This window comes from Echinops telfairi, unplaced genomic scaffold (assembly GCF_000313985.2).
Source record: "Echinops telfairi isolate 266 unplaced genomic scaffold, ASM31398v2 ScPeMD7_3533;HRSCAF=4204_1, whole genome shotgun sequence".
Taxonomy (NCBI): domain Eukaryota; kingdom Metazoa; phylum Chordata; class Mammalia; order Afrosoricida; family Tenrecidae; genus Echinops; species Echinops telfairi.
The window spans coordinates 28,926,077-28,941,373 of NW_022107432.1; the positions used below are offsets into that span (position 1 = coordinate 28,926,077).

Here is a 15,297-nt window from a genome sequence, read left to right on the forward strand (position 1 = left end):
TCAACCTTATCTGGCCTAATACCTTGTTTTCAGAAATGTACTCAGCACCTCCCTGACAAGGAAAAACTTTTGTTTTAAAATCCATAATACAGGAAGTTTTCTTTTGCAGCCCTCTGGATTGTTCCAGTGCCCTCTCAGTGGACGGTACTGGCCATTTTAGGAGACGTTGTTCTAGTCATACAGAGACTTGACTGATACACTAGAATAAGTAAGGCTAACAAGCTTGCTTGTTCTCAACAAAATGTTTAGTAGTCACATATGAAAACAAAGGGCAGTGGAATAAACTCTACAGTCATAATTCCAACTACTGAATTCTATGTTTGTCACTATGCAGGTAGACCATAAAAACATACTTCATTCAAAGTCAGATTCTGGGCAAGCAACTCAATGTGTTTCGGTTTTTCAGACATAATTGATCACTCACCTAGAACTTTCATAACCAAAGGAGAGATTCTCATATATAAGATGCTTAGAAGCACCCAGCAACATCATGGCCATCAGAAAGAGGAGCATCTGGGTTCTTCAAGACTTGCCTTTTAAAAAGCACTTAAAACAAGAGAGGCATCAACCAAGTCGACATGGAAGAACCATACCAGCCTAGGTGATCCAAGGATTAAAAATAGTAAAATCCAGATGCAAAGGAACAAACAACACCAAACACCAGAGGTTAAATTCTGAACACCTGGTTTGCAGAAGGCTATATGGATGACAGTGGAAAGCCCAAGATCAATTTACAGAGTCCCCTCTAGGATGAAGCCTCTGTTGAATTCCCTCTGATCATAGTCCAGGAATGTGGACAGCCTTGTAACATCAATGATGGCAGATGTAGCTAGGTTAAAATGTAGCACCTTATCATTTGATCTCCCTTTTAAACATTTAACAGTTTTTAACATTTTCTGCTTTATTTTCAATTGAGGTTTTTCTTCGTCTTGTTGTTGTTTTTGTCTATTATTTGTGTTTTATATGATTTTCTGTATGTGATATCCAGGATAGCAGAAGGACATTGGGCCTCCACTCAATTGGTGCCTGGCTATCCAAAGCATCTGGGGTCTTAAAAGCTTGAAGGTAAACAAGAAACAACAGAAACAACAAAGCCCACATGGAAGAAGCTATCAGCCTGTGTGATCACGAGGTGTCGAAGGGATCACTGAAGACAAATGGGTGCATAAGCAAATGTGGCGAAGAAAGCTGATGGCGCCCGGCTATCAAAAAGTATAGCGTCTGGGGTCTTAAAGGCTTGAAGGTAATCAAGCGGCCATCAAGCTCAGAAGCAACAAAGCCCACATGGAAGAAGCACAAATCAAGCGGCCATCAAGCTCAGAAGCAACAAAGCCCACATGGAAGAAGCACATCAGCCTGTGCAATCACGAGGTGTCGAAGGGATCAGGTATAAGGCATCATCAGAACAAAAAATCTTACCATAGTGAATGATGGGGGGAGTGCTGAGTGGAGACCTAAAGCCCATTAGCAGGCCACTGGAGACCCCCTTGCAGAGGGGTTTCAGGGAGGAGACGAGCCAGTCAGGGGGTGATGTAGCAACGATGAAAAATACAACTTTCCTCTAGTTCCTAAATGTTTCCTCCCCGCTCCCACTATCATGACATGAATTCTACCTTGCAAGTCTGGCTAGACCAGAGGATGTACACTGGTACAGATAGGAACTGGAAATACAGGGAATCCAGGGCGGATGATCCCTACAGGACCAGTGGTGTGAGTGGTGACACTGGGAGGGTAGAGGGAGAATGGGTAGGAAAGAGAGAACCGATTACAAGGAACTATATGTGACCTCCTCCCAGGGGGACAGACAACAGAAAAGTGGGTGAAGGGAGATGTCGGACAGGGCAAGATATGACAAAATAATTTATAAATTATCAAGGGCTCATGAGGGAGGGGGAGGGGGGACGGAGGGAAAAAATGAGGACCTAATGCCGGGGGCTTAAGTGGAGAGGAAATGTTTTGAGAATGATGAGGGCAATGAATGTACAAATGTGCTTTACACATTTGATGTATGTATGGATTGTGATAAGAGTTGTATGAGCCCCTAATAATATGATTTTAAAAAATCTACAGAGATAATAACTGTATCAATAATCACTTAGGGGTATAGCAGGGGAGGTAAAGGGGAAATGTGGAGCTAACAACGAGTATGTGAAATCAGAAAATGTTCTGACATTGACTGTGGTGATGATTGTACAAGTTCTTATTGTGATCAAAAACTATTAAATTGTATGATATGTGAATTCTATGTTAATTTTTCTAGGTGAGAGGGAGCCTACACATCAATATTCCAAACTGTAATACAGCACAATGAACAGTGAAATTTTACGACACCATTGCCTTGATGATCAAAACTGGCATTCTTTTTATTTTTCCTGGGAGGTCAGATATCATCTAGATAATAAAGTCAGTCCTATTTTTAGATACTGTTTTGTTTCTCTCTTGTGACAAAGCATATTTAATATGGATAGGAAATCAAGGGTTGTCACCTCTCCAATTTAGGCTTCAGTTCTATTTATAGGCTTAACAAAGACCCAACTAAGATTTCTGCATTTGCATTTTACCATCAACACAGCATGATTCTTATAATACCAATGGAGAGACTATTCAGCAATTATTTTTTTACATATAACACAATTCGGGTACCAGTAGTACTTCCATAAATCTTGTTCTGCATCATCAGCCACCCAAGAAGGCTATAGTGTCTTTATCAGAAGAGTCTGTGCATGTTCTTCATAAGACTTCAGAGATGATGGAATATAGACACCTATTAGACATCTATTAAATACTGTTCATGGCCTTTTAAAGAAACTTTGAACATAGGTGCCCTTCCTGCCTGCCTCTTTGCTGAGCATCTCTTAGTTTGGAGCTGGACCACAGCTAAAAGTGTCATCATCTGAATTATGCAGTGGAGAATTTATATATCCTTATTTTGGAGTTTCAAAAATTCCTTACCAACCAAACATTCTATAGTATTTATTAAAGTCAAAGGATTATATTTTGATGGATGAAAACGTGACGTGGTTTATGAAGTAAGAGAGCACATTAATACAGAAGGCAAAGCTACACTGAAAAATTCTGACACTGGCAGTTATGCATTTTCAGGGCAAAGTTCATAAACAATTAAAAATATTTATGTACAGCTAAAATGACTACTTTTAACACACTCAAATAGCTACCCCTATTTTAACTTTTTTTCAAATACTCCTGTCATAACACAGTTTGGATTTAATGTAAAGTCAGCATAGTGTCACATACTACCTGTATCTATACAAAAATAGGATGACAACAGCAGCAAAGGGCTCGAGCTTTGTGAAGTGTAGTATTGACTGTGACCTTTAATTTCATAGCTAAGCAAAGAGCGTTTGATTTAATAAGATCTTTTAAAGCATATAAGCAAAGAGGAAACCGTGATGATGATGCTTCAGAACCTAGTCTGAACATCAAAAATTGCAGAATCTCATAGGAGATTGCAAATCTTCATAGAAAACCAGTCTTTCAGATTTGCAGAATTAAGGGGCCCTGGAAAATGAGGGCTAACTGTTTGCTACATTTTACGTTCGCCCTAAGGGGAAATTCAAGTGATAAAAGAACTACCTGAGAGCAAAAACTGCTACTTCAACAAGCGAGTCAACTTGCAAAGTCCAAAAAGTAAAAAGAAGCTATCTCTTATCACTCCAAAAGCTGTCTGTAGAGAGCAGGCCTACCAAATTTCAAACTGTGCTTAAAAACAACCACTGTTAATTTTAGTTTCTTCATCTTAGAGCTACTCCATGTCAAAGAAAATAATGAAAGAAAATTAAGTAATCATTCAAAATCTGGTAGAGGCAATGAAAAAAAAGTAAAGGTGAAATTGGTTTCCAAAAGTTTAAAAAAAAAGGAATTAACATTTTCTAAATAAGTAATACTTGGGTGCTCTGGGGCAAAGCAAAACCAAAGACCCTAGGTACATCCAAATATAGAAATGTGGTCCAACGTTGGCTGGTTTTTCAGATGTAGCTGATCCACCTTTCTTCCAAGAAGCCTCTGGGCAGAGGAAAGCAGCATAAAACAAATTCTCTGCTAATTTTAGACTCAAGTTTTAAACTGGTACAAAGAACTGAGGACATTTGTATGTCAAAGAATACTATGTAAGAAAATATGTAATTTGATGTCGCAGTAAAAAGTGTTCCTTAGGGGAAGCAATTGGTGTAACTAAAATGCTGGGTCTTAAAGAGCATGAACAAGACGAGCAGACTTCTGGGGAAGGACCTGCTTTGGTTCCAGGCTGTGCACCAGTACAGGGATGAGCGGGACAATGAGACAAAAAGAAGGCTAGATTATGCAGGAAGATTAGGAATCTGATGAGCATGAAAGGTTTTCCTTTTTAACATGTTATCATTAACTTTACCCAGAAAGATTGGAAGGGAGATGCAAAAAGAAGTGTCTGGTGAGTATGGCTGTGACCCTATAAAAGACAACTTCCCACGTCTTAACTAGCTTTCCAGTGAGTTAATTAAATCCCCAAAACCGCAGAGTAGTACTGTCCTTTTGGGCTTCTGAGACTTTTAATCTTTATGGAAACAAACAGCCTTATCTTAGACAAACTAGGAAATTTAAAGAAGACTAGAATACATTGGAATAAGCTGTTTTTCTTTTTTGGTACTTTGTACAATATATACTCTAAAACTAAGGGGCCTTTCATAACTCTTTTCCCCAGTAAATTTAGAACTCTAGATGACATGTGTTTTTGTAGTAAATATTAATTATCAAAACTAACTTAAAATTATGTGGGAAAAATGAACAATAATCATATGTTTAAAAGATACTTTCACAAGATCTACTTGGCAAAGAGATATCAATTGGGTCAATTTTATGAGTACGTTCTTTAAATTTTCACAGAAGACAAAATGTTATATAAATAACATCAGAGCACAGGCAAAAGGATGTGTCCAAGCTGAGGAAAAGACAAAAAGAATGAGGCAGCTACAAACAAAATTAGACACAAACGGGGTGTGCCAACCACACTTGAACACACATACATTTATTAAAAAAGTGAAATTTCAAATAAAATAGCATTTTAAATTCATCACCATACCAGAAGAACAATACACCATATAGACTCGTGTATAAGCCAAGTTTTTCCAGCACATTTTTAATGCAGTTTTGTGGTAATATTAGGTACCGCCTCGGCTGAATTCGGGTCAGCTTATATTCGAGTATATACCCTAACTCATGCAAGGAAAGCAAAGATGGCTTAACACTAGGAGTCTAGATTATATATTAAAGGAGAAATACTCTATGAGCATTCAACAGATGCTGAAAATGCATTTTAGAAAATCCAACACGCATTTCTAAGAAAATAAATCAGCAAGCTATAAATAAGAATATTAATGAGATAAATGTTTACCAGAAATCTACAGGAAATGTTATTAATAAAAACTCTCATGTTAGCCTCACATTAAAATAAGGAATGAAAAAGAAAGAAACTCAAAGTTGCAGAGTAGAAACTCTAGCCACTTCCGTGGGAGCCCTGGAGGCTCAGTGGTTGACAAGGCTTGTGTAACCACCTTTTGGTTAGCAGTCAGAAACCATGCCTGCTCCTTGGGAGAGAGATAGAGCTTTCTACTCCCTTAAAGAAGTGCAGTGAATGATGAGGGCAATAAATGTACAAATGTGCTTGACACATGGATGGATGGATGGATGGATGGACAGACGGACGGACGGACGGACGGACTGTGATAAGAGTTGGTCGAGCCCCCAGTAAAATAATTAAACAAAAAAAGAGATGCAGTCTTGTAAATTCATAGGGGCAGCTCTACCCTGTCTTATAGGGTAGCTATGACTCGTAAATGATTCAATGGCAATGAGTTATTTATTTATTTTTTGATGGGGGTACATTAAGAAAAATATTTATTCAAGAATATGTAAGAAAAGTTAAAATAAATGAAGAGAAACTATATTTTTAGATGGGAAAATTCAAATGAGTGAATCAAAGGTATCTATTCTAAAAGAAAAATCTATGGATCCAATATAATCCCAATAAAAAAGTTTAATACAATTTGACAAGCTGAATATAAAATTCACCAAACATAGAAAACATGTACAAGTAGATACTCTTAAAAAATGATAAATTGGGGGAGAGGGGGGAGACAAATTAGAATGATTATCCCTATTATATATCAATAGTCTACTCTTAGGAATATGCAGATGGATCAGTGAAAGAAAATAAAGAGTCATGCTTATATAATAGTAGTGACATTTCAAAGCATTGGACTATTCAATGGATGGTTTACAGATAAGTGATTATTCATGTAGGGGGGAAAAATAAAGGTAGACTTATATCTGATACTATATACAAAATACAATTCTGGGTGAATTTAAGAGCCTAACACAAGAACAAGAAAACCATACAAGTATTTAAAAGCATTCTCATTATTCTGTGCAGAAAGTTTCCAAGTAAGACACAAATCTATTTCTTTTGGTCTTTTTTATTTTTTATTTTTAAGACACAAATCTAGAAGTCAAATAATGAACCAATTTTAATAAACTAAAATTTAAAATTTCTAACGGCATGTAATGCACTCAAATTAACATAAAAGCCATATGCTACATTCCACAAGAAAATGTTTGCAATACATGTAACAAAGACTAACTATCCAAGATTTACAAATAGTCTCTACAAATCAATAAAAAAGATAGTAAAATAGCAAATCACCAGTTATCAATAAGTAATACGTATAGAAAAGTGCTCAACCTTACAACCAGGCAGTATCAGGAATATGCAAGTTAAAAATGAGCTGTTCTTTTGGCCATGTGTCCCCCCGAACCAATAAATAAAGTAAAATAAAAACCCAGTGTTGGTAAAGTATGGAAAATAATCATCCTGAAACATCACTCTTAAGAATATAATGTAGCATAGTAATAGGGGATGTAACTTAAGCATGTATTTAAAAATTAAGATATATATATTTTCTGGCTTATTTTTCTTCTAGTTATTTGTCATGAAAAAAAAATAACGTGATATATTTCTCATTCACAAAAATGGTCATTTGACCTGACCTGCTACAGTGAAATATTAGACCCAGAGTCAAGGGTAAAGAATAAAATAAATAAATAAAACTATATTACAGAATGTTATGTAACCATTTAAAAAGTTATGTAAATTTCTATTTGCTGACCTGGAAAGACTACTTTAAAAAAAAAGTATTTTTAAAGCAGTTTATGAAAATGAAACAGCATGCTCTCATTTATATAAAAATAAGCAAAAGCGTTTATGTATGTAAACAAGTCAGTAAATAGATAAAGATAAACCACAAATTGAATAAACAAACAGGAGAGTCCTTGGGTGGCACAAATATTAAAAGGTTGGAGGTTCAAACCACCAAGAGGCCCCTGGGAAGGCAGGCCTGGGGATCTCTTTCTGAAAGGGGCCAGCCTTGAAAACCCCGGGGGCAGTTCTACTTCTCTGCACACGTGGGGTGGATATGGGAACTAAATGCAACACAGCGTCTCCATTGAGTCTGCGGTAAAGGTGGGGTGTGGGTGGGGCAGGGTTGACGGAGTAGTGTCACCTTCTGTCCTATACAAGCCTGTACACTTCTTTGTAATTTTAAATGGGAGTGCAACCATCTTTTATTTATGGACTTAAAAAACGGGATTTTATTGTTTTTTTTTTAACTGCAGTAGGAAAGAATGGGCCACCTCGGTAATCCGTGAGGCTAAAACCATTACTATCCCACAATTACTTTAGCAAACCTGGTTCCCCTTGCTTCTGCAGCATCATGCAGAGCGAGTGATCAAGTTTGCAAGTGGGACGTTTTTTTTAAGGGAAAAAATACAAGTCAGGAAATCATTTAAAAGCGATGAGGTAGCTAAAATGTTTTCATTTTAACTAGAAGGTTATGGTCAGATGAGACTGCAGGTACTTGAGTAAGTTCCTACCCCAGCTAGCATGGAGTAGAAATAATTTCCATTAAAAAACCCAACAAACACTGCTGGGATGTTCAAATCCTTCTGTATTTTGACAGGGATTAATTTAATGATCCCATACATTGATTCCTGGTGAATTATAGCCATTCCATGCAATACAACACATAACCGTACATCATTATACTGTACTGCCAAGTATCAATCTTTTTACAACATGGCCCTAATAAAAGCTGCATGCTTTACAGAACCAGCTTCAAGACAGATAAATCCACTGAGGGGAGGGAAAAAAAACACACAAACACACACATCTTTAAATTTAAATCAAAAGAGACATTTAAAGTTTGGGCATTCTTCATTATGGGAAAGAACCTTCCACTTTGAGACTATTATATATCCGAAAAGCTCCATCTGCTGTATAATTATCTCTGATAAATGGCCTGATGCTCCGAGCTTCATTAGAGAAAGGAAAGAGAAAGGCACACGGTAAGAACTGTAAATAAATCTCCCTACCATATTTCACTTGAAACCAGCCCAGCAGGAAGTCGTAAAATATTTTTTTAATAGGCAGTATTTTCTAAATGCTCCACCAGAAGAAGTCAGCCAGTTTTGCCCAGTATCTGATCCTTTGAAGTAGACAGTGTCTTTTCAGGAGGGAAAACTAGGTCCATTTAGGGATTATTAGAAATTTAATTGGTAAAAGCAAACAATCTAACAAACAGTTCAGTTACTTGGTGACAGTGATGCTAAGTTCCCAGGAAACAGATAAGCTTGTCAGACAGGAATGAAGACGTGTCACCAATGCCTGTACAAACACTCAAGGACAGTCTAGTAAGAAGACCTGAGATGAGCCGCTGCCTTTTTTAATCCCCAAGGGAAGCGGGGGGGATATCACCAGGAACCAGTTTCCAAGGTAACAATGGAAATCTCTTTGTTCAACCAAATTAATTTAACCACAGATAAAGGGTGTTCTCAAATTTCTATTTCCAGAATTGCTGTCATATAAAAGGAAAAACCCAATCAGCACTTGAAAATGAAGCTTCAATCATTAAAAATCTTTATTAACATTCTGGTTAGTATTGTTCTCACACCTTTAATGCCTATTTTCCTTTAACTGAAACCAAAGCTGTTCCCCGAGGAGAGGCAGCAGCGTAGAGGGGAAGCACCAGAGGCTGTGGAGGGAGAAGGCCCAGAGCAGAGCTGAGGCCTGCCATGCAACACGAGGCAGAGATCACCACCCAGTCCTCCTTTCCCTGAGGGGTCCTGGTGGCAGAGTGGTTGTGTGCTGTACTGCTAGCTTCTAGGACAGCACTTCGAAGACACCAGCCACTCTGCTGGAGAGAGTTTTCTACTTCTGTTAAGAGCTGCGGTCTCAGAAACCTTCAGGGGCAATTCTACTCAGTCCTCCAGGGTCACTGTGAGTTGGGAATCAAACTCTGTGGCAATGAGGTTGGAGCACAGCAGGGAGAACCGCAGACAAACTCATTTTGCACACAGTCAGGATGGTCCAGGTCCATGCTCGTCAAAGTGATTTGTACAAGAACAGTTGGCACACTGTTTTCTGTGGAGGGTGTCTCTCCAGCTGCACCACAGGGTAGCATCCACCATACTTACCAACCAAACTTTATTTATGGCCAATGAAATCTGAATTTCATGCCAGAATGTAGTATTTTTTTAACCGTGAAAAATTGTGAAAACCATTCTTTAGTTAATAAGTCATACACAAACAGACGATGGGTGAGATTTGGCCCAAGGGCTGTACTTTGTAAGTAAATGATGCCAAGTGCCGTAAAACTGATTCCCACTCATAGCAACCCTGGGTTGTCAGCTCTACAGAAGCACCCCAGTGACACAGTGGATCAGCACTCAGCGGCTCGGGCTCCAGTAAGTCAAAATCAGTTAGAGGGTGCTAAGTTCTGAATGGAATCTTTGCAGGTCTTTAATCTTGCAGATCAGCTAAGTCAGAACTGTGAGCTGTTTGTTAGCAGCCAAGGTGTCACCGGAATACTTGTTGTAAATCATGGTTTTAAATATGAGAAGGGCTTTAAAAGGTCATGAAAAACTTCCATTTGTCTATAAACTTTCTGAAGGAGCAACATAAGATTCAGCTGTTGTTTATTTCTTAACATGTTTCTCCACAGAGCTTAGAGAAGAGTGTTCTGTGTGAGGCAGGCCTCTTAAACGGCTAGATCAAATTCGCAGAATGTATGAAAATAAGTCTGGTTTATTTGGTTGTTGTTTGTTTTATTCTAAATTAATCTTCCCTAGCAGCAGGTATGAATTATTTCCCACTCCCCTCAATAAGAAAACAGACCAGTCAAATTCTCCTCTACCACCTCAGTTTCCATCCCATCTGCTAGTAGGAATGGGCAAACAAACACACACTCTCTCATGAGCGTTGCAACGTATGTGTGCTTTCCCAATGTGTTGTGTGTGTAGGCATGCACACTGTAAGGCTCCCAAATAGGTCATTAGTTATGACCATAGGAAAGCTAACATAAAAGAGGTCAAGTCAAAAAAAAAAAAAAGAGGTCAAGTCAAAGGACATTTTCTCCTCTTGTACATTCTGATAATGCTCTAACGTAAGGTAACTATGTCATTTAGGAACAATAATATGACAAATGATTCCGGTATTATAACTAATATCTGACACCATCTCTTCTTCAAAAGTTGGCTCCAGAAAGTTTTACTGTGAAATGAACACACAATGGCTCACAGCAGCGATTAAACAATGCCACCAGAAGAGGTATGAAGCTTGCAGAATTAGACCTCCTTAACCAGCATGAAGGAAACGCAGCCAGAACGTGCCTTAGGAGGGAGAAGGATAGATTGCACCTCATCCACATTGGACAGTGTACCTACCAGGAGGCATCGATGGGTCCCTGTAAAAGGACACCAAGCTTGGTAAAGTAGCAGGCCAGCAGAAAAGAGAAGATGTTCACTGCGATGGATTAAGGCAATGGCTACAACAACGGGCTCACACAGAACTGTGGGCAGTGTTTCATTCTGATGTGTATCAGGTGCCTCTGTGTTGGAATCACTTAGATGGAAATGCGTTTGATTTTGGAGTTGGAACAACAACCAGGAACCCTGGTGGCATGGTGGCTTATATGCATTGTGCAGCATGCTCACCACACTGTCAGTAGTTCAAAATCACTACCTGCTCTACAGAGAAAGACAGTTTCTCTACTCCCTTAAAGAGTTACCATCTCAGAAACACACAGGGGAAGGTCTACTCTGGCCTACATGGTCACTATGAGTCCAAAGTAATTCCATAGTAGTGAGTTTTGAGTTTAACAACAACCAACTTGAATGTATTTATTATACAGCCCACTCCACCTCCCACAAAAACACACACATGCACAGCCTACAGTGGCCAAAACTGTCAAGTTATGGAAACACAAAACAACACTCCAGGGTGCGGGAAAGGTTTCAGTCGAGGGAAAGGAATCATCTACTGAATTTAAGACACAGGTCCTCAGAATGATATGGGTAAAACCAGTAAGTCTGATTCAATTCAAAATTTACCTCATCTATCCCACTGGTCTAGATCTATGCTTTGCCATTTGTCATGTAAATGTTCATCATGATCTGCCTTCCTGTGAAAGGCTTGCCTCCAAAGAAAATGCTTTAGTCCTATTGCTACATATCGCTGCAATTTTTAATGGTGGGAGTTTCCATACCTTAATTACCAGGAAAAAATGTGCTGATCTTTGTCAACATGGGTACTTCTATAGTTATTAAACTTGAAATAGAATTTTTCAACCTGTTCAATAGGCAAAACTGCTATGTCCTAACATCCTGTAATTCTCAACAACACTGTCATAATTGTGCCTTAAAAGAGCTGGCCTTACCTTTAAACAGGTGAAGTAAACAATGTAATCACAGAGATTACAACAATATTCTTCAATGGAGGATTTACAGGACAAAAAGCATCTCTTCCTCCATTAGAAACCCTAAATTCTATGAAGTGTGCTATTCTTCAGAGGGTTATTCTCTCACATAGCTACTTAAGACACACCCCAGGTCCAGTTAGTGACACAAGGTTTCTAAATCAGGTTTAAGTTTACTAGACCAGTGGCTCTCAACTTTGCTACATCAGACTCCTCTGCGGATGTATAAAGAACAGATCATGGAGCCTTACTCCAGACCAATTAAATCAGACTATTTGGGGAATGACATTTAAGATTAAAATTGCTTTAGAAGTCCCTAGTGGATTCTGATGTGCCTTCAAGGCTGAGAGCCATTGCCTTAGACTGGTTCAAACTTCAGGTTCTTTGACATTAATATAAAAGGCTATTTTTCTTTTGCAAGATTTAAAATTCCATGGAGTAACAAACGTATGCTCTAATTGTCTGACTATTGGTTCTATATATGAATGCTTATCCTGTTAACATAATTAAAACAGCTGCAAGTCTCTTATTCGGGAGTGGACATCACCAGGAGCTCCTGTGATGTTTTTGGGGTGTCCGAATTACCACCTGATGGTCTGTGGGTACTTACACTCCTCGTTACTCGGTGAAGTTACATTCAGTCCTGTCGGAAGCGGCTGCTGGCTGGGACTAAGAGTGGGCGTGGTCATCGAGGTATTGCTGTTGTCACTGGTGGCCTCTTCGGAAAACAAATCTGATTGGCTGTTACTTGTACTTGGAGCGGAATCATCGTCTGGTTGTTTCTTTTGAAAATCTGAAGAAAAAGAGTAAGTAAACTAATTAAGAAGCCCACTCTCTCTTTAGTTATTTGAAAACTGTAAATTAGCATAAAATGCAATAACCTTAATTATAAAGATTAATCTGTCTGGTTAAAAAAAAGGCAGAAGAAAAACACTGGTCAAAATATGTAAGACTGAGAGGGTGACGGGAGTCAAAACTTTCCAAGGTGCTTGCATCCACGGTCCTGTGCAAAGTCAAAGATCCACTAAATTTGTAAGGGTAATCATAAAAGAAATAAAGAAAAGTTATGAATGGGAATTGGTTTGTGGAGATTTAAACACAATCACCACCACATGCTATAGAAGAGTGAACAGAGGACTGGCTCAAGACGTTTCAGGAGCAAGCTCCAACCATTTCCAGCAACACTGATGGTGCAATGGTGTTAGCCAGAGGGAAGTGATCTAAAGTGTTTACTGCACTTTTTCTGTATATACTTTTCCTCCTAGCCACATTCCTATTCGTCAATGTTTTGACATTTTAAAAATTACTTATTATCTTAATGCTATTTGTATAACACCTTCAGAGAAAAAGGTACTATATAAACAGAATGAAAATACTGCAATAGCGATACTTCCCCTTTTTTATGTCATCTCATTTAGCTCTTCTATGTCAAAAGGCATCATGCCCCTTCCCTAGTCACCCAACATTCAATTGGAATGTTTTAAGATGCTAAAAGTCTAGAAACCGAGTCATCATTGCACCATCTGCCACAAACCCTCATCCTTGAAGCAGACTCATACCTTAGAACCCAGAAAGATTTAAATCCTGGGAAACCCAATGAGGTATTTCTACCCAGTCCTATAGGATAGAGTCACCATGAGTTGGAACTGACTCAGTGGCAGTCAGTTTGGTTTCGTCGTTTTGGTTTGGCCCTGATGCTTCTGTGTCAGAGTTCACGAGTCTATTCCAAGGATAAAGAGGAGTAAATTACTATGATCTGCAAAACAAATTAAGAAAACAAGCAAACTCCCTCCTGTCATTCTACTCTGGAAAAAAAGTAGGTGAAAGGTGCAGAAATAGCTAAGTCATTTGAATCAGAAACAGTAATCATTTGATCATTTGTTCTATAATTCCTATATAAATGGAAAAACAGGTGTAACTACCTATTTTTATAAATTGGTAAGGTTAATGATAAATCCAAAGGTTATAAACTTGCCCTTGAATAAAGCTCTGAAACTAAGAGAGGTTCGTGATAAAACTTTTCTAAAACAAACTGTAATTTATCAAACCTGAGTAAAGACCTTGAACCTGAGTGAAATTATTGTAGAACCAACTAAGGGGAGATATAATTTCTCAATCTTCATTCGACAGAATGTACCTCAAATGCTAGGAGCACCACGCTAGTGACTTTCAGTGTGCCTGTTAACTAGCCCCATCACTGGGACCATCCTCATTGAGATCATACCTATCTAACCATTACTCATAAGTCACCTTTGAGATGGTCTCCGCCCCCACCTCACCTCAGCCCATGCTGTGTGTGGACCTGGTTGAGAACCACGGGAGGCCTGGTGGTACTGTTGGCTAAGCATTAGACTGCTAAACTCCAGTCCTCAAGTTACAAGGACATCCGAGGAAGAGTCCAGCTCCCTTGGTGGAGTTTCCGCATGGAATCCTCATAAAACCACACTGATGCAGCCTCTTGAGCATGCTGTGCTCTTTGAAGGTCCAGGATTCAGTGTCCCAGCGCTCCACAGTATCTGACCTGGGTCCCAGGATGCAGTCAGAAACCTGGGTGAATGTGGCTCATTCGGTGCATAGCCCTAAAGATACTCCCTACCTAGGGTCCCCCAAAGCATTTTCAGTTATTTTCCCATCCTAATTGGAGGTCAGTCCTCCCTCTTTTCCTACCAACAGACATATATTTGTGTTCCCCTAGACGGATTTCCCAACTCTTTAAGGGAGTAGAAAGCCTCCTTTACTTCTGCAGAGCCACTAGTAGTTCTGAACTGCTGACCTTGTGGTTAGCAGCCCAGCATGTAAGGACTATGCCACGAGGGCTTCTCCACTTCAAAGGTAAAGTGGACTGGGGAGCGTGGAACAAGATGGCAGTGAGTGCATGCTGCCAGTTACTTCTTCTGCAAGTAGCTCACCTAACAAGGAATAAAAAGAAGCGCAGACAAAAAATAATAAGTCACCTTTGGAATACCCACATCCTCCCTTTCATCTCCTAGGTACACCAGATTACACAAGATGCTTCAATCACTGAAAACTCCACACTACTTCCAGATGATGACGAAAAAATAAGATGTTCTGAATGATTTATTCAAGGCAGTCAGAGAATACAGGTAAGTAATTTGGAAAGGACTTCTATGAACTAATTTCTTCTTTAAGAGTAAATTAAGGGCGGGGCCGCGGGCAGGGGGGCGGGGCGGCAGAGCTCGGCGGCTGGGCCTGGAGGACAGCGGCGCGGAGGTGACGGGCGACAGCGGGAACGGCGCCGAGAGGCCGCGCGGGAAACCAGCGCCAAGAAGGAGGGAGCGCAGAGGTGACTCTTCACCACACTGAAACCATTAGGAAAAATCCTTGTGGTTAACAGCAGAGGCTTCAGAGTACACGCTGTACTGGAGCCTAGAAATTATTTTAAATGGCGACTGATACGTCTCAAGGTGAACTCGTCCATCCTAAGGCACTCCCACTTATAGTAGGAGCTCAGCTGATCCACGCGGACAAGTTAGGTGAG

At 39.4% G+C, this 15,297-nt stretch overlaps 1 protein-coding gene and 1 non-coding gene across 4 annotated transcripts in view; both read right to left on the reverse strand.

The window, feature by feature from the left end:
* ZFAND3 (zinc finger AN1-type containing 3) overlaps positions 1–15,297 on the reverse strand; it is a 233,075-nt gene that overhangs the window by 94,853 nt on the left and 122,925 nt on the right. For all 3 annotated transcript variants that reach the window (XM_045294918.1, XM_045294915.1, XM_045294917.1), the window contains exon 2: positions 12,409–12,591. In XM_045294918.1, coding sequence (XP_045150853.1) covers positions 12,409–12,591 — 183 coding nt within the window. The remainder of the gene's footprint in view (positions 1–12,408; positions 12,592–15,297) is intronic.
* Positions 7,655–7,787, reverse strand: LOC115871222. The gene has a single exon (XR_004047173.1). It is a non-coding gene; the product is annotated as a small nucleolar RNA SNORA66 (small nucleolar RNA).